The 25,309-nt window shown below is 30.0% G+C and overlaps 1 protein-coding gene and 1 pseudogene across 3 annotated transcripts in view; both read left to right on the top strand.

Annotated features, from left to right (window-relative positions):
• Sv (paired box protein shaven) overlaps positions 1–20,562 on the top strand; it is an 89,143-nt gene extending 68,581 nt beyond the window's left edge. For 2 of the 3 annotated variants that reach the window (XM_074252790.1, XM_074252791.1), the window contains 7 exons: positions 9,839–10,080; positions 14,310–14,398; positions 14,660–14,951; positions 16,330–16,425; positions 16,621–16,842; positions 18,140–18,235; positions 18,437–20,562. In XM_074252790.1, the coding sequence (XP_074108891.1) occupies positions 9,839–10,080; positions 14,310–14,398; positions 14,660–14,951; positions 16,330–16,425; positions 16,621–16,842; positions 18,140–18,235; positions 18,437–18,657 (1,258 nt within the window). In that variant the 3' untranslated portion in view covers positions 18,658–20,562. Of the gene's footprint in view, positions 1–9,838; positions 10,081–14,309; positions 14,399–14,659; positions 14,952–16,329; positions 16,426–16,620; positions 16,843–18,139; positions 18,247–18,436 lie in introns of all 3 variants that reach the window. The other variant, XM_074252792.1, reaches the window with a different exon arrangement.
• A 1,499-nt stretch (positions 20,563–22,061) lies between these two features.
• On the top strand, positions 22,062–25,142 carry LOC141533881 (uncharacterized; annotated as a pseudogene).
• The last annotated feature ends 167 nt before the right edge of the window (positions 25,143–25,309 follow it).

The raw sequence follows: 25,309 nt of genomic DNA, 5'->3' as shown, positions 1-25,309 counted from the left end.
TGGATTTCTAATGATAGAAAAAAATTAAGAGCCTGAATGTATTCTAGTGAGATTTTTCTGGTAGCGAGAGATTTAAGTCACCTATCGGTACAATCAAGAACTAATTTCTAAAAAAAAATACCAGCTAATTTAATCTAAAAAAACAAGTTTCAAAATAAAAAATTATCGAATCAAAGAAACTAATTCTCTTCAAAACAAGTTTATTCTTACATCAAAAATGTTTCAACAAATTTAAGAAAATCAACTAGTTTTTTTTCATCCGAGGTTCTCCTTGATGAATCTGAGATTATTTATAGCCCTTATCACGGTTTATTAGAGCAGTGAAAAGAAAACCGTGTTGTGATTATGTCATCGAGAATGTTTTGCCGGGTGTGTATTAATCTGGTTACCGTTTCGGTAATGGTATATTGCGCTAGCAGAGATTTATAAAACAAAAACCGGAGATAAAAATAATGATACGAGATTTGATATATAAGTTATTATTGTAGAGCAGACAATTTGGGTTGGAGGACGAGCCACTTATTCCTGGTATCCAACGAGAGATGAGACATTGCTGGTTGAGCAAAAAATTAATGAAAGAATGAGGATATCTATACGTATAAGAAATAAGAAATAGCCGAGTCGAGAGTTGAGATAATGGAGTGGCTATGGCGAAAAATAACAGTTATATATATCCGCCTGGATCTAGTGTATCGTTGAGACAAAATCGTCGAAATGACCGAGAGACTTTTATAAATCGCAAAAACAACTCGGAGGAAGAATTCGACGGTAACAGTTCCGAGCTTTTTTATGCTCGACAATCCAGAAATGCTTCAATGCCGTCTTTCACGCAAAATATACGAACTAGCTCAGGGTTTTTGCCACTGCACTGATACCGGCATTGTTCCTGGCGTAATTGATGGAGATGTGCCGGTTAAGGCTAGTTGATGCTTCCAAGGGTGAGGAAGCGTCTTAGATTCAAGCGGACGTGAAGGTAGTCTTATCAAGATCCTTGTGGGAAATGGAGGAAGCTAAGGTGGAAATTTCCCTCGAAAATATTGATAGGCTCGGTCTTGCTCTGGAGTCACGCTCGAGTAGGCGGCGCTCGGTGAGGGGTCTATCTTACACTTCAAGAGAGGTAGGAGTCACTCTCTTTGGGTTTTCCAAGCTTTAGCTGGAGTGAGACTAACCAAGTGAACCAAACCAAGCTATCGTCTCAGGATCGATAAGGAGCTTTAGTGAGTATGAGGGTGAGCTCGGACCAGCCTCCAGTCTCACTTTTCTGCTTCCTACTCAGCTTACAATCGTGCTTTCTCTCACTGGCTTCCGTGACCTATAACCCCCGTCTTGAATCCAAAGCCTGCTAAAAGGAGAAATAGGAGAAATTACTTCCTACCCTTTTAGAAACAACTTCTGCTGTAACTTTAAAGCTTTCCAACCACCAGACTCCATTTTATTGTCTCATCAAAGATCAACATTTGTTAATCGATCTACCGATATATTATTGAAAATCAAGCACCGCTGAGCCACACATGTAGTTATATTGAATTTATTCCGGACTTATGATATTAAGTGTTTAATATTATTAACCTTTACACCTGACAAATCCCGTGACTAAATCTGGGATTCGATCTCAAGTCCTTGGGCTATCACTGAACAAAATATGAATTCTATAAGTACTTGACCAGTATCTAGCTGGGCCTGAATGAGAAAGTGTTGCCGTGAGGCCCTGATTGATCTTGTCCCTTCTCCTTAGTTGTCATCATCTCGTTCGTCAATGTCCCATCTACTCCACCAATTTTCGAGATTACCTACGTTGATACATCAAATCTATTACTGTAACGAGACCTCGCTCGAGAACGATTAACTGAACATGGAGCATTCACCTGGGCATCGATCATCGAAAGTAATGATCATCAGTATCAGCAAAAGCACAAATGACGGTAAATCGGCCACATCCCCTAGTCCATTTAACGCGACTTAATGACCAATAGACGTAACAGTTGGCATAAAATCTGTCACTTGGAATTTAGCTCACGGGAATAGTATCAATCTGTCATCGGGTAGTTGATAAAATATCTCTGGAAATGGATTGCTCGATTGGAGGAAGAAATAAGAAACATCATTGGGAGTGTTGAACCGGGTGAGCTTTATTTTGTCATTATATCAACCGGGTCAATCTTCCGAGTGCACAATTCAGGAAGGGTGTTCTCCATATTACTTCCATATCATTTCGCACCCCAGAACCAGGACCGGCCATATGGCCAAGACCTGTTTCCAGTTCTGCTATCCCGAAAGAAATCCATAAAATCATCACATTGCAATAATTATAATCATAATAATCTTTGTGAACTCGATATAAAAAACAGGGTTGTGATAACACAAAAAAAAAAGGTACTTTAATGCCACTTTTCGGTTTCCGGAGCAGCGCGACTCCAACACTAACTTATCTCCCCCGTTAATCTGATCTTGTGACGCTGATTATTAAATTACAGCCTCATAAATAACTCCCGCGGGCCTTTAAGATCCGAATTATCATTGTCATTACAAGATATATTTATTTATGGATCATGTTTGATGGATCTTAGATCGCACAATTGACAAAAGCCTCAGGTAGTCCTCGAAAAGTTCAACAATAAAGGATTGTAAATTAATTTTGATGGAGTGAATAACGTTTGGACAGGGCAGACAATAATGGTGATGTACGACTGCACCCATATCACGAAGTGGGAATGGGAAGACACGTCGGGACAATATGGTAGCGTGTATCCATCCGGGCTGTAGCAGCCATATTTGCCGAAAATCCCTCTACTCCTCGCTCATTCGACGACTTCACCCTCTATGGAGTAGTAGCAGGGGAATGATGGGATTCTCAACTAAACAGTTACCTATACACTGCAAAAAAAATCGAAGTGAATTTTTAGTTCTATGGCTAGAAATACCTGAGTGAAAAAATAAATTTGGAAATTTTTTCGCGCAGTCAATATAAATTTTAGTCACAAAAACATTGAGAAAAGAGTTTTTGAAAAAGAATAGATTTTTATTAAGTTGAAACAGGTTTTACATGACAAATTACAAGCAAATACTTTAAACATTTTATCTGCGATCTGTGTTTGTAACTATTAATTATGTTCTTCTAAAAAAATTGACTTTTTCGAAACAAAGCTTAACTTTAACGAAGAAAATTTTAATCAAAAATTTGTTCTTGGACAAAATAAGACTATTTCTTAATTCGAGAAATTTTTTTTAATTAACAGAATTGAAAAAGTTGATTTAAGAAAATGAATTTTAAGTGGAAAAGAATTTATTCTTAAATTAAACCAAAACAAATTTTATTGAAATAGCATAGTGAACTTGAAATAACTTTAATAAATAATTATCTAAGCTAAAGAAGGAAAACTTGAGTCAATGATATGATTGTTGTTGGCTTGAGAACATTTTTTTTTCAAACTAAAAGTAATGTAAATTCAACCGCAGACCGGACTCGAACCTTGATCGGTATTTGCTCTTAAGAAAGAGTGCTATTAAGAGAATTTATTTTGTTCGTCCGAAATTTTTTATGATTAACTGGAAAAGTTATTAAATATTTCCTGCTAACTAATTTAACTTTGTTGAATTGTTTGATTCATTAACATTAATATTAACTCGGCAAATTTTTAACAAAAATTACTACCAAACTGATAAAACTGAATGTTGCTCGACTGTGAACTCAGCGATGGCGTGTATCCATAACCGTCCTTTGTGTGTCGGTAATCCAATTATTACCTTGTTCCATCATACCCTCGAGTTAAAATTAGCTTAAAATGAAGTTACAATTACTGTTTGTCGGAGGAAACAGCTTGGGTATCAGCTATAAGCCATACTATATAATCCGTGTACAAACTACAAGCCACCCTCTCTGGCTCCCACTAGCGTGTCGTCCTGGAGCAAGTTTCCCGGTAAGCCCCTGGGTATCTCCAAACCAACCTCGGGTTGCCGTGGAAACGTCAGAGGACAGACGGAACCGCGATGAAACCGGATGGTGGACTACTACAAGCCACCCCCTTAGCTCCCTCCAGCCACTATGTCTGCCTCGTATAATACGTCCCTTTGTCCCTGACGCTGTGAAATTCACGGAATCCACCGGATAACTCCAAGCCAAGTGTTTGCCGTCCCTTGTAGTCGACTGAAAGTTTGTTCCTCAGCTGAGATACAACCCAACTGAGGATAGGCGCTGCGCCACCGAAGGGGATGCGCCCAAAATATCAACAGAGAAGCTAAATATCAACCAGAGCCAGTTCTGCTGATAGATAGACCTACCAGTAAAGAGTCTACCACAGACAAGGACGGAACAAATACAGTGCAGGGGATGATATAGATTGAAACCCGGCAGATAGATAAAGCTAGTTGTGGCATGTGGATATGTTCCATGATATAACGGTATTGGTTGTAGGAAAATTACGGCGTCAGCTTCCACAACTCATATCTCTGGTATCTACGTTGATCCAGCTCACCACAACGTTTCCCATATCTGCGATAAAATAATGACATTTGCAAACATACCATGTTGGGCTCCAACGAAAATCGTTAGACACGCATGAAAGCCAGACCTGATTTCGGGCAGAAAAAAAACGGCATAAATCAAAATCTGCGTTGGCGAGGCACAGTTCCTGCCACTGTTCTACACGGAAAGAAATTTTATTTAGAATTTACTGTAGGATTCATAGTAAAAATTCCGGACTGTACTCTAATCTAGGGCGCTGCTTTACCATCTATTAGTAACAACAATTCTTTTTCAAGTTTGAAAGTGAAATTTACTGGACTTATAAAATAAAAAAAAAAAAAATTAATGTATTATAGAGAATAATATCTGATGTTCAAAAATATTTACGAATGTCATTAAAGTACATTCTTAAAAATAATATATATAATTGGGTAAAATTTTATTAGATTGATTTTTGTACAAAAGTTTGTTAGAATTAACTGCAAAGTTAATGGAAAATACTAACACTTGAATTCATTTTGACTAAAGACCCCAGCTAATTTTTTAATAAAAACATTTTATTTTACCGAATTTTTTATTGCTAAAATATTTAAAAATAATTTTTCATCTCATTAATTTTTCCCAGTACAGTTCAGTAAAAATTAATGCTACTTTTCTATAATCTTTCCATTCTATTTTTGAATCATAATAAATCAAATTTTAATGACACAACGAATTGCGGAACGTTCCACGATTTCTTTGATTTCCTAAGTAATTTTTAAAGAAAACTCCTTTCCTAGAGATCCAGGATACAGGAAACAGACATACGGGTGAATCTGGCCCGAAGACCCCGATGAGTTTTGCAGCAAGTAGAATAATAGAAATTGTAGGGTCTAGGGTGTCTAGTCCTACGGACCCCATTTCTGTTTCTAGTCCATGTTTATAAATCGTGTGTTACATTGTGCTTAGCGTCGTGACTGTTGACTCGGGTTATTGTCAAGAGGACACCTTTTGTGCTGGACCGTGGATCGCAAACAAACATACATACCAGGAGCCTTCTATCCTACATTCTACATTCTATATCCTGCACGGTGACATCCACGATAATATACTCATCGGAGTTAATACAGTTGTGGGTATTATTCCCATTCTCGGCAGCTGCTTCAGCCAACAATGCCACATAAAACATTCGGTCTTTGTCCTGGAACTCTCCAGAGTTAATAATAATGTACCCAGACTCAATAACAGACACTTAATCAAATCGCACATTGGACTTCTGTTTGTTGGATGAAGAGATATTAAATCTTGCTTTGATGATGTATAACAACAGCCAATATTTTAATAATTGATGTTCTTATTGATCTATATGGAAATTAAGATAATAATGATAATGATAATCAATTAGACAATCGGTAGGAAGAAAAATAATTGTCCTTTCAGCAAGTTTCCTGTAAAAGTAAGCTATCAGATACATTACAATTCCGTCTCAGTTGCGCCAGTAGCTCCTGGAAAGAGAGCTTTGAATAAACCTAGAAGCATTGTAGGCTGCACAATAGCCAAGAAGCAAGTCCCGTATTGTGTGTCTCCGTACAGTTGTTCTAGAATTAAGGTGGAAAAAGGAAGAAGAAGAAAGAGAAGGGAAGTCATGAGACTGAGAGAGATGGTGAAAGTCCTTAAACCCGTTCCGCCGGCAAGTTACTCTACGGTGAGGACTAAAGCATCTGTCCGTAGAACCGCTAAATTCTCTCTTGGATACTCTGTTCTATTCAATGCCTTCTTACGCCCTCTCAGAGTCTGTTATACGGTTACTTCCTAGGTTACTTCCTCCAACGAATTACAATAGACCAGCGCAATAATAAATGTATTAACACTTAACCTCACACCGCAAAGTGCCCGGAATTTTGAGATATTTATTGTCAAGTTTTGGTGACATTTACATTTTATGATGTGAGATACTTTAAGGTATTCCATTTTTTACTGTCTATAAAAAAAATTAGAGTTGATCCTGTAGGTAAAGGACTCAAAAAATTACTAATCAATTGATTTTTAAGATTGAAAACTCAAAAATCTGAGAATTTTGTTAAAATAGCCACTTCTTGATATTTATAAAGTGCGATAACTTTTGAACACGTCCGCCAAATCTAATCTTTTTGACAGCATTTGACGCAGTTTTCCAAACTAGGAAAGTATATATATATATATATATATATATATATATATATATATATATATATATATATATATACTATTGGTTGATAAATTAAAAAATTATCTCGAAAAAACGCAGTAAAATTTTTTTTCGAGTTTTTATCATTCATAAACGACTTAATCGATTGATTCAAAAATCAATTGTCGCGTAAGAATTTAAAAGCTGAATAGGATACTGCAAACTAGATTCAAATCGGGTAATTGGTTCAAGAGTTATCGCCAATAATAGATGAATCAAGAAAGTTTTTCGGTTATTGCTCTTGACTCCGTGATTTTTCTTTATCTCTTCAAAACTGCTCTACCGGTCGACTTCAAAATTTAATCAGATTCAAGTCTCAACATACCCTTTCTAACGACGAGTTAAGCATTTCAATCGATTGATTCGTTCTAAAGATATCGATTTTCTAAAGGAAAGTCTCAAAAGTCCAAGCTTTCATAAAAATTATTGATTTTAAAGATTATTTCATTCTTTTCTTGATAAGATAAATATTTGTTTTTTATCAGTGTATAAATTAGATTAGTCCAGAATACTGAGGACGCAAATATAAAGTATATTTTACGAGGTTGAAGTGAGCAAATGAGCAAATATATGAAGTATAAAGTAAATCCCGAGGACCGAAATGCGATAAAGTTTGCGTAGAGGTAATTTTAGTATAAAGTTTTATTCGCAATAATTTAGCGACGGGAGGGGAATCGAGGTGGCCCCGGGGAAGCCAGGGTAGCTGGATAGGTCATATATTTGATGGGATCCTTGGCATAAAGTTGAGCATAAAAGTAATGCCAACATTAAAGTTTGTGGTTCCAGAGCCCAGAACACCGAACCCTTATTCGCTATTCTTTTTCCAGAAAGTTTACAAGCCCGTGCGTTACTTTATTTGTTATTACTAGTTAATTTTATTGTTCAGTTTTTGTCAACTTTATCTTGTTATTTTTAATTTACTTATATCGCACTCCCGGGAAATTATAATTGGCGGAGTCTCCTGCATGTGCCGGATAATTATGTTATGTTGAATATTTTTCGAGGTTAATTATGGGGTGAAAGGGAAATTTTAAACGGTCATTTTTTTTTTTTGGTATTTATTACGCACAACTCACTAAGTTCAACAGTCTCAAGGGACGTTTTATCGATTGCGAATTTAATTTATTATCATCATTCCGGAAAGTGCATTTTTTTTTATTATTGATATTACTCAATTATAATTAATGGTCTTCGAAATAATTTTAATTTTAAACTTTTATAAATTATTTTTTAATTTATAATCTGCAGGAATAAAAAATTTTAAATATATATTTAAATAACACTTGAGTTATCAGAACAACCATCTGTCAGACAGGTACCATAGATTATATCACATACACGCTTACGTAAATTTATAATAATTATAGTTATTTATCTACAGTAGTTTAAGTTATACTTATTACTTATTATATCATTGAAAATTGCAATTAAAAACTTGTTATCGAGTCTGAAGTCTAAAAGAATGACACCGGTCATAAATTACATAGAATTAATTCAGTCGTTGACCTTTTCAATGATAAGTGATAAGTGATTAGCAAGAATGTTTATCTAAAAAAAAATAAATAAACAAAAAAGCAAGATTCGGCTACATTAGATATAGAAAGGTAAATTTCTCAATTTAAGCACATAATAATAATAGTTAAAACATTTCATACTTCCTTTAGAATATTTATAAAATTTATAAGTTTTACGGGAAATTATACATTTAATAATGTAAATAGTAACTTATTTCATGAACTATAACATCCACTATATGGAATTTTCAAAATGTGAGAATTCATAAAAAATTGAATTAAAATAATTATTTTCACATTTTTGCTGATTTTAGAAGTTGCAAAAAAAGTGATTAAAAAATTAAGTATAATAAGGTCAATTAAAGCTAATTACATGAACTTTAAAATTCAATTGCCGAAATGTAGTTATCAATTATGGTTTTGAAGTTATTTGGAAAAATCTCGTAAAATTTTGATTTTAATAAAAATTTTTCCAACTTCCACAATTTTGGAACTAATGGATCGATTTGGCTCATTTTCGAACTTGACCAAGATTTTTGTTTATAGAAAAAATGGTTAGAGTTTTAAGATTTGCGACCGCATTCGTATTGACAAGACCGGTTGTATCATATATTTATAAACTTTTAAGCTAATGCTATTTTTCAGTATAACTCAACAGATAAAACATATCATAACAAAATCGTATGTAAACTCTAATATGAGTACCTCTGCAACAGGCAGATTCTTAAAGAAATTTACCTAAAAATAAAAGAAAATAAAAACTGTTGAATAACCGATAAATAAAAATGGATATTGTGGCTGAGTTGAGATTCCCCAATTTAGTCATAGACGTGTCTGCGATAAGAATCGAGACTAATTGCCAGGAATTACTGAAGGTTTTGCCCACTACTGTACAAGATAAAGAGAAAAAGCTGGTTGCGGGTTCGGTTTATAGACCAGAGGAAGAGAGAAAGAGAGAAAGATAACTTCTGGCAACAGGTGTCATCTGATTGATCGCCGTTGCTGATGTCGACCCCTGTATCCCTATATCGTGATAGGTAATCACCTACGCCGCAACACACCCGTGGCCTTAATGTCTCAACATTACGAGCGCGCGTAACCCGTGGTGGATTTACCAAGTGAAAATCGGCGAAAAACCTCAACATAAATCCTCGCAAATGGAAAAACCATTTGTTTCTCCTGATAGAGGTTATCGATAAATTGTATTCTTTCTTTTAATTCTTTTTTTATTTCTTTTTTTTTTTTTTTTTTTTTTTTTTTAAGTATTTGAAAGTTTTTCGATGACTCTTTTTGGTGATTGGGATGAAAATAATTTTTTTTTATTAATTAGTTTCATTGAATAAAATTTTTTGAAAAGCAAGTTAATTTGTTTTTCAGTGTATATCATCACTAGTATTGATGACTATGACAATAACAAACTCAATAAAACATATAATAACTATTTGATACATTTGCTAACAATAAATTACATAAGATTATTTTATGACTTATGAAATTGATCATACAATCAATCACTTCTAATAATAAACCAACTAACAATGTACCAATAAATAAACGGATGAGGATGAGGATGAGGAGAATTATCCGCGACTAATATCGGAAACTAATGATCCGAATAATTTTAATTAATCATCTTAAATTTTATTTGCATTACAGAATCGTGAGGAATAAAGCCGCTGAAAAGGCGAAACATGCGCACCAGCAGCAGCAGGCTCAGCAACAAGGGCAACCGGGTTCTGGAGGTTCTGTATCGGTGATAGCCCACGCACCCGCAACTGCTGGTGGTCATCCGGCAGCTACTGCTCCCAACGCTTATAGTATCAGCGGAATTCTTGGGATTCCTGCGCATCATCAGGATCCTAATGGCAATAGCATCAAAAGGAAACGCACTGATGATGGTAATTTATTATTTTATTTCATAATAATTTGTATAGTAAGAAAATAAGAAAAATTTTTTATTTTCTTACGACTTGAGGTATTTTTTTGTTATATTCAATTTTTCTTGTGTAAAGTTTTTGGAGGGGTTTTCAATAAGTTAGAGTCCGTTACAGTAATTATTAGCAATAGCACCCAATTTATACAAATATTGTGATAAAATTATCGAAAAATCATCAAGCTAAAATTCTTTTATTGATAATTCATAATTATAATCAACCGTAATCATTATTATTAAAAATTTTAAATATTTGAATAATAATAATAATAAACAACCACTTTTTAAAAGTCAAACTTAGTCCTAGCCAATATTAGCGACACAAATTTATACTTACGTAGGATATCAGTCAACCGTTGGTGAACACGTGCCGCCATTCATTCTCTTGTCATTGCGTGAATAACCACGAGACCCAAAATATTCACGACGGCACGTGTCTGTAGTTGACACACCACGCAATCTCACACTATACATCATAAGTTTTTTATTTGCATTTTTTCATAAAAAACTAAAATTTGGAATAATGATAAAAGATTTGATAAAAAGACGAAAAAAATGGAGAGATATGTCAAAATATTAATAAACATTGCGGTCGGATTACAGCAAAAAATTAATAAATTTATATGTGTATATAAAAGTAATATTGGCTACCGACAAAGTCACACGAGGAACGATGTACATCGGTGTAATTTGATATAATTGGATTATGAGCCGTGATATGTGTGGCTGTATATGAGAAGTGGTTTACCAGCGTTATTACCACACATGTATACATATTTACACACATTTATTAGAGAGCACTCAATGTACTTACATATATATATATATATATATATATATATATATATATATATATATATATATATATATATATATAATCTACCACTCTCGGGTTCCCTAATCCCCTCAAAAGCCGCAACCTGGCTCTGCTCGCCTGGAGGGTGGAGGAATGCATTAGATTATAAACTTCACAGACCACAACTTGGTGATACTCGTAATATAACGATGCATTAGCTGCTTATAATTGTATGCCTTTTCATGTCTACTCACTTTAATCTCCTATACTTTATAAAGTATTTCCCTTCTTTCATTTTAACTCTATTTTTATTTTATGGATTGTTTTGACTGTTTAATTTTTTGAAAATGGCGAAAAATTTTATTATAGTAAATATTCAGCGAAAATCTGACAATTTTTCATTTTATTATTCAACAAATTAGTTGGTATTATAAAATTACTATAAAAAATTTACATTTAAAGTATTACTATTTCGATATACGAAATTTTTTCTGATCATTTGCTTGTTAAAAAAATAATAAAATAATAAAAAAATCATTAAAATTATCAAATTTTTTGATTCGAATATCAGAAAAATATGAAACATTTTTTGCGGAAAATTTCATTGCTAAATATGTTGAAGATGTGAAAAAATTCTCAAAGACTTGATAATTTTTTCATCAATTATAATTAAATTAAATTAAGCTTGTAATTTTTTTGGTACTCATATATTTAAAAAAAAAGAAAATTGGTGTCATATTTTATCAATTTTTATTAAGAAAAATTTTTAAAAATTTCAAGAAGTATAGAAATTTAAAAAACTATGGTTCCAATTTTTCATCACGAATTTATTTAAAAAATAATAAATTAAAAATCCGTCCTGACACATTTTAGAATTGTCGTTGAGAAAATAAAAAATGCAAAATTTCAAATTAAAATTTACTAGATAAAAAAAAAGAAGTAAAAACTCGTCAACTGTCTGCTGATATATTGATACATTTAGAAAAATTTTGTAGTAAAATTCTGTCAAAATGTAGAGTATCCATAATTTTTTTTTTTTCTAAAAATGAATGATTGCTTATACAATAGAACGAACAAAAATAATAAAAATAGTAATTATTATTATTATTGTTATGATGACGTTAGAGTATATATTTTTAGGGTGAGAACTGGAGTATATATAATAAGAAATAGAATAAAATATTCGGTCATGTCCCCAAAAAAAAGAGCATGCAGTAAATCGAATAATTCGATCGGCAAAGGGCCACTTTTTCTGCATTATTTTATTCCTCATCTTTCTTTGCTGCACTGGTAATATATATACATATATATGAGATATACAACACAGTACATACTGTTATTCGAAAGCAATTGAGTCAATGTTAAGCAACACAATACACGGGTAATAATGGATTTTTGGGGTGAATCTCGACCCCTCGACTATCTAAGGGTGACTATTTTCCAAGGGTCCGCTAGATACTCAATAATAGTGCTCAATACCCACCACTAAAACAGATTTAGATATCGGATCGAAAATATATATATAAATTATAATCGCGTCCTTAAGTCTCAATTCAACAAAAGTTTCTCTTTTTTTTTTTTTTTTAATTCCGATTAAAAAGCCCAAGGAATCGAAAATTATTTTTGCCGCTGCTGCTCGAGAGAAAAAACTTGCTAGCTAATAATGATAATAATAATAATAATAATAATAATAATAATAATAATAATAATAATAATATTAATAATAATAATAATAATAATAATAATAATAATAATAATAATAATAATAATAATAATAATAATAATAATAATAATAATAATAATAATAATAATAATAATAATAATGTATTGTAGTTGTATGAGTAAAAAAAGTTACAAATAAATTAGTTAGCGATCTGGTGTATAAGTGAAATCCTTTTTTTATTATTTTTATTTAACAATAACCACGATTAGAAAGCGTAAAGATTATTTATTCGTTCCAACCGAGTTAAAGAAACCTGTCGCATTTAATTAGTATTGAGTTTAGATCCAATGAATATTTTTGCATAATAGTGAAAATATAATGAAATATATTATTTAAAAAATTTGTTTTTTTATTTTATTTTTTAATTATACGGCTTAAGAAATAACTTCGTTTATTTATACAATCCTGATAATAATTATAATGGTAATTAACTGATAAAATAATTAATTAACTGTTAATCAACTTATTTATTTGAAAAAAAAAATTGTCTGTTTGTTAAAAATATCTAAATATTTTTTTTAACTATTAATAAGTATTCTCTGAAGACAAGTTAATTGTTTAACAGTTAAAAATTATTATTAACAATCGATAAATATTCATTAATAGTTAGAAAATAGTTATTAACAGTTAACGAATATTCATTAGCTATAAAGAGTTAATAAAGCTCATTAAATTTTTCTATCAGTAAATAATTACAATAATTATCGAGAGTTGTTGGAAAAATTGCATTATTATTATTATTATTATTATTATTATTATTATTATTATTATTATTGTTATTGTTAATATTATAAAAATTTTTTTAATTAATTAATAACAATAAAAAATATGAGGAATTTAAAAGAAAATTTGATACATAAAATACAAATAGTGGGCTATAATAATAAAAAATGAAAATAAATGATTGCCCGGAAATGTAAAACAGAATGAAACAATAACTCGGCGAGGGCCGATAAATGCAATCGATTAAATCGTAAAATTCAACTGGTCATGCATACTCTTTCGAATCGCACACATATCACATCCATCCATCCATACATACATACACACATACTTACATATATAGACACATACATACTGCGGGGCAATAGGAGAGGCGTAGTTTAGTCCGTAGAGCGCGTAACGGCTCGGACGTGGATTTTATAGCCGGTACCGGGCGAAACAACCCCATAGACATAGAACATAGACTATCCAACATAGACCACGAATTTGGGATTTCGGGTGATGGTCGTACCTATCCCATATATATATATATATATATATATATATATATATATATATATATATATATATCCCATATATATATATTCCATCTAGCAGAAGAGTGCAGAGTGTAAAAGAGAAGAGAAGAGTCAGTCGACCAGCCGGACAATCACAACTTGACAGGGAGCTTTAACGAGCCCTATGCTAGCACCCTCTCTCTATCTAGTCGCTCTTCATCTCTCACCCCCGGATCCTCATTTAATTATTCCGGATACCCGTATTCGCTTAGACGACTCTCTCTTTTCCATCCTCTCCCTGTCCAGAATATACGCGCGTGTATTCCGCGTGTCCAAAAACTGCTACTGGTACACCTGGAACATAGTAAAGACATGTAATAGAATCTGAATTGTTTTAATCTATCGGCTTTCAATTTTTTTTAATTTACTTCATAATTTTTTTTAATTTTTTTCAGATGAAAATCGCGACCACTTGAGCGACCACGCGGAGGACGATTTGAAAAGACAGAGAAATAATTACAACGGAGATCAATTGTATTCAAATGTGAGTAAATTTATGTTTTTTACAAGACTTAAACATACTTAAAAGGCCAAAAAAGGAATTTTTCAATCTTTTTTTTAATGAGAAATCTTACAAAAAAATTGTATTGATTATTTTTAAAATAATCAATACGAAAAAATCATAAGATATTTTTTTTTTTTTTAATTGAAATTGAATTCTCTACCAAAAAAGTCCTTATCAAAAAAAATTTATTTTTCATTAAGAATAATGAATAAATACTAATTGAAATAAAAAAAATTGCAGCTCTGGTCAAGCAAATGGAACATAAAGGACGAACAGAACAAGCTCTTGAACGAGCTCGGTGGAGCCGGTGGTACCGGAAACAGTGGGACGACGGGGAACGGAACAACAGGGGGCGCTAACGGTGCCGGCGGTGGTGCTGGAAATAATACCTCTGGTTACTATGAGCACAGTGGATTCCCCGGGAACGCTATTGCCACCTCGGCGGAGCTCTACGATTCTTTAGGCAGTATCAGCACGATGACGCAGGCGCAAGCACCCCATCTTTATACCCCGCCCATCGGGGGTACCATAGGTGAATACGCTTAGCATCCCCATCACCCATCACCGAGATATTGTAATCTCAACCTCAACCTGCATTCCTTGATACACCAACCACTTTATGTTACCTTTTTTTATTTTTTACTTTATTTTCTTTACCAGTGTTTGCTCTTTGCTGATTTTCACTTGACATTTAAGCCGCGCTTCACTTTTTATTTCAGCTTCACTTTGTATTTAGCTTTTATATCCGTGACTTATGTGAATATAAAATAATTGTTGCTGACGGAGAATTTTTTTATTCACGATTTTAATTGCTAATTTTTTAAGAGAAGAAATGAAAAAGTTTAAAGATTTACACTGGTAAAAAATAAATAAAGAGAAAAAATTTCTAACAAAGAGGAAATTTGTAACCAAGAAAATTATTTTTGAAAATTTTACTGTTTTGAATAAAAAAAAATGTGCCATTCACGATAACAATCATGAAAATTTGTAAAATGAATTTTGAAATTTTTATGGAAAATTTATAAAATGAAATTGTGAGTTAAAGACTGAAGATATGAAAAAATGATGAGAAATCTTTTTTGTAAGAAATTATTTTATTTAATTTTTTTCGTATCTCTTATAATTGAGCCAGAATTTTATTTCAAAATTTGATTTTAAAATTATTTAATTAGATCTCGTGTTTAGAGAGTTTAAAATATAAATTTTAGGATACGTGTTAAAGATGTGGAAAAATTATAAGAAATTTTCTTTGTAGGAAATTTAATTTTCCAAAAGAAAGTTCTCATTTTTTTCATATCTTGCACCTTTCAGCCAAAATATAAAGTTGAACTTGAAATTTTATGACTCCTACAAAAAAAAATTAATTTTTTAATTAAAGATATTCAACAATTGTCCCTGTAAAAACAAACAATTAAAAAAAATTATCAAAAATTTCCATTTTTTTAATTACTCTATTTTAACAAAAAAATTCACACTTAAAATTCTTATTTATTTTATAATTATTCTACTCTTGACGAGCTTAAAAAAAAAAAAAATATGCATTTTTTTTTTAATTCTAAATATCATTCTTACCTGTTGGAATAAATTTTTCTAAATGATTTTCTTGGTTCAAGATTTTCAAAAATTAAGTTAATTTTATTAGTGCAAGAAAATTATCTAAAAAATTTTTTTATTTGAACGTCTTAGTTTAAAAAATACAAAAGTAAAGTCTGTAAGAGTATAAAGATTCAGTAATTTATACAGTAGTAACCATTGAATACACGGAAGAATCGAGCCGTGTAAGTAGTAAGACATCTCATGAAATTCAATCTCCAAAGTAAAGACATCTTTAGATATATAATATAAACTAAGTAACAAAATAAGTTCTCTTAAAAAACTTCACAACTTTAACAAATTTTTGTTTTCAACAGGTGGAACATTGACACCATTGGCGCCGCTGACAATGCAGGAATTAAAATTAAGCCAGACATTAGATGGCACCAATATGTCACCTTATCATGGTACCGGTAAGTTTAATTTATTTCAACATTTCAATTAATAATTGTTGCTTGTATGTGTTACCCGTAATTGTTCATTTGAATTTATCAGAATGAGGAATGTTAATTTAAAATTTTTGATTTATAATTGTTAATTGTTAAATTTTGTATATAGTTCATTAGATAGAAGCTTGATAAGAATGTTGTATTATTATGCATGTATAGAGAGCAGTGGTGTAGCAGTTTCGTACGTAAACGTGAGCGGAACCGGAGACCATAGTCCTCCAGTATCTCTCCAAGACGGTAATGTTACCCCAACGACCCCCAATGCCGGCGGGAATGACCCTGGATTGACTGTTTTGCAATCGCCAGTCTCCCAAACCCAGGTTGCTTCTTCGATACCTCCTTACTCCACCATGTTGCCTAGTTTTGGACACTACGCTACAGGTAAGATTGTTGATTTTTTTTTGCGTTCATATGCTTGCATCTTCTGAAGTTTTGAAGCTTGAATTAAAATTTTTTTGTAATATTAGAAAAAAAAGTTTTTTTCCTTAAAAAAAAATAAATATTTTTATTCTTCAAGATAGAAGGTAAAAAGTGCTTAGCTTATTTTTTTGACCTTAACAGTAAAAAAAAATTTGGAGTTTCTAAATACTCTGATAAAATATTTCTGCAAGCGAGAAACATAACCATCTAGTGACAACACCAAGAACTAATAGCGTGAAATTTGAGGTTCTTGATAATTAGATTGTTTCAAGTATTTTTTAACCGTAATAAGTAAATACTGTCAACCACCCGCTTCGCTGGACTTTGAAATTTGTTTGTTTTTTATTAAAACAATTTAATAATTTTTCATCAGCAATTATCTGTAATTTTGTTCTTTAGGACTTTTATAAAAATTTATAATTTCTTATTTGCAAAGATAAATTCTCTTAATATCATCGAAATTCCTTTACAATTTGATTTTTAAAACGAAAAATGATCTTTAATTTTTTTTCGTAATCGTAATCAAAATTCAATTCAACTTTAGAAATATCTAATTAGTCAATCAACAAAACAATTCTTTTATGCTTTATTTATTTAAATAAAATTACCAAAGAAATGATTTGCAATAAAAAGTTAATATTTTCTTAACTAACAAAATATCGAAAAAATATAATAAACTTGAAAGAATAACTAAGAAACTTTTCATTTTATGAGATTAATTAGATTAATTAACTATCGGTTTAATAGTTTTGTCTGAATAGACATGTATAAAATAGGTCTCTTAATTGAATAATTGAAGAAATATATATTTTAGTTTATTTTCGGGACATGGTATTTAAAAATATAAATACTATTATAAAAAGTGAGTTAGTTTGGTTGGTTAATTTGAGTCTGGCATTTCAAATAAACTTTTAAAATTATTTAACATTTAAATTTTATTTGATATTAAATAAAATATAATTAAATAAATGAATATTAACTTTTATTTTGATTTTCCATCAATAACAATTGAAAATATTGAATTTATAATTTACGAAATTTATTATTTTGTAACCCAAAAAATTTAGATTAGAGATGAGCATTTGAGAATGTATTATATATTCATACAACCTTCGTCCGAAATATGCTGCATTTTTTTATACAAGTTTTACATCTATTGGTTCATTAGTTTTTTGGAATTAGGCATTTTAAACAAAACTTCTAATTTATTAGCCTAAATTTTTAATATTAATAATTAAATAATTTTTTTTGATTACAGGAGGCGGAGATTACGCATACAGCGCAGCATACTCACAATACTCCAGCACGCCGTACACTGGCTATGGTTATGGAGCAGCTACAAGCGGGTTGCTCAGTAAGTAAACAGTGAGTATAATAAAAAAAAACCGATTAGCCAGGGATCAAATTTCAAAATATAAAAAATCAAAAATTCAAAAAAAAAAAAAAAAAGAAAATTGTTTGCTAAAATTTTTAGTGAGAGATCGGTAGTAAATAAAAATTAAATTTTCAAAAATAAAACTTCAAAATGACTAACCGAATTTGGTTTATGTTCCAGACTCAACATACTATTACTGCAACGGGGATACGCTGGCGTCTTCCCAGAACTCGCAGCACCACCAGAGCTGCAACGGCATGGCAGACAACAGCGCTGACGTCGCAAGTCGGTCGCCCCTGGCGGCGACCCGCGCAAGCAGCGGAGCGAGCGCTGCGTCACCTACAGGAAGCGCCTGCACCAACAAAACAGATCACGCTTCTACGGATTTGTACCTGGCTTGATTCACTTAAGTGTTCGTTCTACTCGACTATCACAAAAATAATAATAATGAATGATGATAATAATGAAGAAGAAAAGAAGAAAACAGATAATTAAATTTTAGAACGGGCGCCATATCACTTAACCAATTGAAATTAATGACTGATCTCGTGAGGCAAAAGACAAGCTCTCATTAAATACGTCATCGGAAATTTTTTAATTAAATACCTAGCTAGTTTAATTTATCATTTTTAATTATTATAATTTTTAATTTATAATTATTGATAACAATTATTATTTTTTAGTTATTATTTTTATTTTACGGTATAAGTATTTTTATTTTATTTAATTATTCCGTCATCTGATAATACAGACTTTTATTAGTTGACTGTTTTTATTTTTTATTTTATTAATTATACGTCACTGGCAAAAAGTTCATTAATGAGATTAATACATCACTTAACGATAAATATTTATAAATAAATATTTTAGAAAACCAAAGACCATGGAGTTTGAAATGATTTCCGCTAAGCGGCTTTTAATTGACTTTATAGTGTAGAGTTTTTAAGTATATAAATATATATAAATATATAAGTATAAATTGTAAATAATTAATATTGATAATAATAATTGTAATTGTAATTTTAATTATCGATAATTTTAACTTTTAGTTATCATTCTTATTGTAATATTAATAATTTTTCATGAAAAAGACATGAATTCAGTGAGATGACTATTGAATTGAATTATTTGATTTATGATTATTATTTTAATGACAAATGTCTAGGGTATCTCGGTAGTGTACAAAGTTAAGGACTAGTTAATTAAAAGGAATTTAAAATTTGTTAGAAAAAGGATAAGATTTTGTTTGAATTAATTTTATAGCGAAATTTGAACTTGTAAGTTTTTTTTTTTTTTTTTTTTTTTTTTTTTTTTTTGGTGAAGAAAAATCTTAGTTTGTAAATCGGCCCGTAAAAATGGCGACTGGAGTTATGAGTAACATTAAAAAATTTTGTCTCGTCAATTTAAAAATAAATAATAATAAAACTTTCTTAACTGCGCTGTCTCATGTAAAATAAATAAATAAAAATAGTAAACTCTAATAAATTATAAATATTTAATAAAAATATCGTAGTCTGAAGCGGCGAGAGCGCGGGATGCAAATTAATGAAAGTAACAATGTTTATATATATTTCGAGGCTGAATTTTAAAATATATATTTATATATGTTTTATTTGTTTTAAGTAATTAGACTTTGTAATAATTAATTATTATTATAATTAAAACTGATTATTATTATTAAAAATAATTGTTTTGGTGATGGACTGTCGTTAAACAAAAGTCTACGTTATGGATGCAAATTATACATTATTATTAGTTATTAATTATTTTAATTATTATTATTATTATTATTTTACTCTACACATAATTTTCTTAGCACCAATTAGATAATTGCGTCCAAAGTTTCAATTACGATTATTATTATATTAATTTTTTTATATTGTTATGTTATTAGTTATTAATAATCACGATTCATATATTATTATTATTATTATTATTATTATTATTATTATTATTATTATTATTATTATCATAGCAATTATTTAATAACTTTTATTATTTATTAATGTAAACAATATGTGTAATAAGTTTTGCCAAAGAATAATGAGAAACAGCACAAAAAAGCAATACTTAGTAATTTTTTCCGATAAAATGAATCAACTTACAAATGTAGTATGTCAATTTTGATTTTATTAAATTGTTTAATTAAATAAATTTAATTGTCATTTAAATTGTTTTAATGAATGTCTATGTGATATTTTCTTCTTCGCCGCTCTTGCCAAGTCTCGCTGTTGATACTTGCTGACAAAATGAATAATTTAATAAATCTGTAAATCCTTTTTGAATAAATATGAGGTTTATAATAATTTTATTTGTTATTTTTTTATATATTTAAATATTATGTTTTTTAGAGTAATTCCATGGCTCAAAGACGGAGAAAAAAAAAATTTCCTCTACAACTATTGTTTATACTCTTGTTAGTTAATGAACGAATCAAGGAAAAACTTCATGATTTTTAATTTCCCCCTTCAAAAATGAATAATTTTCAATAAGGAGGAAGTAATTATTATTATATAAAAAAAATTTTTTTTCTTCGGAATAACTTTTAAACTAGAGTATTGATCGATTCAAGATAAACATTCTTAAACCAAGAAAATAATTTTGAAGAAATTTATTGTCTTGAATTAAGAATTTTTCGTCTCAATTTCAGACAATCATATTCTTTAAAATTATTTTCATGGTTCATGAATTTTAAATATAAATCAATTTTTTTTTTTTTTTCGGTAAAAAAAACATCATTTTTAAGAATTTGATTATTTTAATTCCAGCAGAAAAACTCTTAAACTAAGAAATCGTTCTTAATTCAAAAATTTTTTCGCTTGAATTAAACTGATCAAAATTTTAGAAATAATTATCTTAATTCAAGAATTTTTTTCAAATATGTTAATTTTTTATCAGCGAAATGACTCAAACAATTGACTGTAATAAAAATTTTTTTTCTACTTTACTCTTTTAATTATCGATATAATACATTTCTCATTGAAAATTCAATGTGCATTATAACTCGTTTACTTTACGATTTTCAAAATTTTTTTTTTCAGTTTATTATAGTACAGAAAAAACAACAAAATTTTAATGGATCGAATTTTTATAGTTGATTTCAATGGCTATTACTACCAAACCGACCAAGTTTCAAAATCTCTAGGGCAGAATTTCGTTATAAAAGAATTCGCTAAATGTAGAATATCAGAAAGCGGTAAGATAAAAATTTCACCAGAACCGATTGTAACGAAATATGACGTGGAAGTTGAAACTTTCAATGACACTCATGCGCAAATTTATCGTGATTTCGTTTATGCTACTGGAATTTTCTTGTCCAAGGGTACTCACACAATATCTGAGCTAAGAAATCAGATAATTCGTATGTTACTGAATAACAAAATAATTTATGTTGAAACTGATAAAAAACGCGAACAATTGCAATCGTTTATTCAAAAGCGAACTAATAAAATAAAATCTTTGAGTTCTTTCGACGATTTTGATTTCCGTATCTGCACGTATACATCTGCAGTATACATCATCCGATCGAAAATCGAAATGTTCACTGTGCCATACTACAGAGTTATCGCACTAGCAGATTACGCTAACAAATATTATTTTAAATTGAACCTTTATGATAAAAATGTAACGCACGTCGCTCTTGTTGATCTGAATGTTTGCTGTAAAAGTGACGATTTATTTTCTCTGAAAGAATTTTGAATCAAAATTTTGAATAGCAATGGAAAAGTTAAGTACGAAGAATTATTTGTAGCAAGACTTACAGATTCTGATATCGATGAAAATTATTCTAAGTATTACAATAAATATGGAATTCTTCCGAGTGCTGGTAATTATAATTTAGTGATTATAATTTTGCCTTGACGGAGCTGAATAGTATTATTAATGAATACTCTGCAAGTTTGAAAGTTATTTATGTTAGAAATAAAATTATCAAAAATATTTTCAATGAATTATTAAATCGGCCGTTACCTTCTTCTGTTAAGATTGTTTGTTTAGACGAAATTGATTATGAAGAGCCTGACAATGTCACCAAAAAGTGCAGATATCATGAAGATGGTTATCTTGAAGAAAGCGGAGAAAAATGCGCTGATGAACATACTGATAAGATTCTTCAGTGGATTATGGAAAAAGAATATTTTGATTATGAAATATTACGGGATGAAACGTTTGTATATTTTAAAAGATAATTTATAATATTGTATGAGCAAAAAATATCGAATTTATTTTTTTTTTAATTTTAATTAAAAAAAAAATAATTAATTAAACGTATGTCTCATAATTTTGATTTTTAACTTTTTTATCTCCGACACAGAAAGAAAAATTTCTTGACTGGAGATTAAATTTCTTGGCTCAAGAAAATTTTCGGGTGCCTGAAAGAAGACCGAAGTTGTGTTGACCGAAGTAAAAATTTTTCTTGAAATTTTATTCTTAGTGGAAGTTATTTTTTCTTAATTCAAATTACAATAAAAACTTAATACAATAAATTTTTATACTTGATCAAGATTTTTAGTAGATACTTTAAGGAAGCAGCTTTACCTATTTCAGCTGAGAAAAAAATTTTCTCACCTTAAGAAAATTTTTCTCTTAAATATTTAATGCCCATTTTATATTATTTTAGCGTGCAATTATACATATTGACTGAAAAAAAAAAAAAAATGATTCAATCTTATTTGATTATCCCATTTGACATGTCAGTCAATAAAAATACTAATGAAAATTTACTATCAAGATATTTAATTTTTTGGAGCAAGAGAGAAATTTTCTCAAGGCAAGAAAATTTACTTCTATCAAGAAAAAAATTTTTTGGAGCAAGAAGTTGAATTTTCTCAAAACGAGATTTTCTTGACTTAAATAAATTTTTTTGGATTAAGATAAGTATTTCTTAAAGCAAGAGAATTAATTTGTTGGAATAAGTGAAATTTTTTTTCGCTCAAGAAAATAATTAGATTAAAGACATTAATTAGATGAAAGAATAGTTCCCAGTAAATGTAGACAGAATATTAGGTGCGTTCAGTTCGATATATTGAGAAAGATTGACTCATAAGTAGTATGACAAAATTGAATTTAGTTTGATTGCAGGTATATGTGTATGTGTGTGTATGTGAATGAAACTTAATAAGTATATTTGTATCTTTAAATAATAGTCTAAAGAATGTTTTGAATTTTACATTTCAACAAGAAATCAAAAAATTGACAGAATACTTTTTCATAGAGTATTAAATTTCCTTTTAAAAAAGCTTTCTGGTCATTTTTCCGTATCTTCAATATTTATTTATTTAAAAAAACAAACGCCCTCGGCAATTTACAACAATATATTACATTTTCATGTGAAGAATGTTTAGTTATTTATTTTAAATACTTGGAATAATAAAAAAAGATTATAATCTAACTTTAAACTCAAATTCTGGCTAAATGATAAACAATATGTTGCTAAAAAAATATTAAAATTTTTCTATCACTTATATAGTGAAGAAATAATAACAACAATGAATCGAATTTGTGTAGTTGATTTCAACGGTTACATCCGAAAAAATCGATCTTTAGGTGTTAGCGAATTCGTAATAAAAGAATTCAGTCTATGTGACATATAAGATAATGGTCCAAAAATTATTTTAAAAGAGCCTATTGTAACCCGACATGAGGACGCAGATGATCTCTTCACTATGGATAAGTCCAAAAATTATGAATTCCTGTATGCCACAGGAATAAAGTGGAACAAGGGTTCTCACGATGTATCTGAGTTAAAAAATGCAATAATTCGTATGTTATCAGAGACCACAACATTTTATGTAGAAAATGATAGAAAACGCAAACTATTGCAGTCGTTTATTTCTCAGAAATCTGATAAAATAAAATCCTTGAATTCTTTTACAAATTTTGATTTTCAACCAAAGGAACCTTTACGAACCTGCAGTTTCCATCATTTACTGAAAAATCAGAATATTCACTGTGCGTACTTCAGAACTATCGCACTGGCGGATTATGCTTACAAAAATTATTTCAAATTAAAGCCATATGAGCACAAAAAAACGTACGTCGCTCTTGTTGATCTGAACGGATACAAAAATCCTAATGGTAAATTCTACCTAAAGAATTGAGTATTAAAATTATAAATAGTAATGGAGAAGTTACTTACGATAAGGTGTTTGTAATAAAACTATTACGTTCACATATCGGTGAATTGTATTCAACTTACTATAAAAACTATGGAATTCCTTGGGATGCTGGTGATCACCGTTTATATTATGTTCTGAAGGAGCTTAATGACCTTATTGATGAATACAAAGAAAATTTTAAAGTTATTTTCGTCAGGAATAAAACAATTTATAAAATTTTTAGTCAATTAACTGTTGATCCACTACCGCCGTCTATTAAGATTGTATATTTAAACAAAATTAATTACAAAAATCCGCAAGTTGTCACAAGAAATTGCGGACATCATATAGAAGATTATCTCAAAATAAGTGAAGAAAAATGCGCTGGAACTCATACTGATAATATTCTTCTCTGGATCCTGGAAAAAGAATACCATGATTATAATAAATTCCGGTATGAAACGCTCATAGACTTTGATAAGTCAATTTTAAAATCATCTAATTATTTATAAATTTTTAATCATTAATAATTGTTACATTATTGTAATAAAAATTATTATGTGAGTCATTTCATGTCTAATCGACCAACAATTCGAATCGACCCCTTTCGATTTGAACAAATTTTAGTAAGAAGTTTTCTTTTATCATATATCGAAGTTGTGCCAAAGGAAAAAAAATACAAACATTTTTTTCAAAAGATATGCAAATTCAAAATTTTGCGATTTTTCCAGTTTTTCAATTTTGTTTTTGTAATATCTCAAACGCTAGTATAGATACAGGAATGGTCTTCTGTTAACATGACCACAGCAGTTAAAACCGACTCTAAATGATAATTAATTAAAGAAAAAAAAATTATGAGCGACCTTTCAAAATTTTAATTCTGAACTGAAATTTTCAGAAACTTATTTTTTTTTTTGGTCTATAAAATTCTACCGTAACGAAAAAAAAATAATTTTAA

This window comes from Cotesia typhae, unplaced genomic scaffold, assembly GCF_013202065.1.
Source record: "Cotesia typhae breed Kobodo isofemale line unplaced genomic scaffold, CoteBio_Ctyphae scaffold_121, whole genome shotgun sequence".
NCBI classification, from domain to species: Eukaryota; Metazoa; Arthropoda; class Insecta; order Hymenoptera; family Braconidae; genus Cotesia; species Cotesia typhae.
The sequence above is the reverse complement of the archived record's forward strand: the minus strand, read 5'-3'. Positions and strand labels throughout refer to the sequence as shown.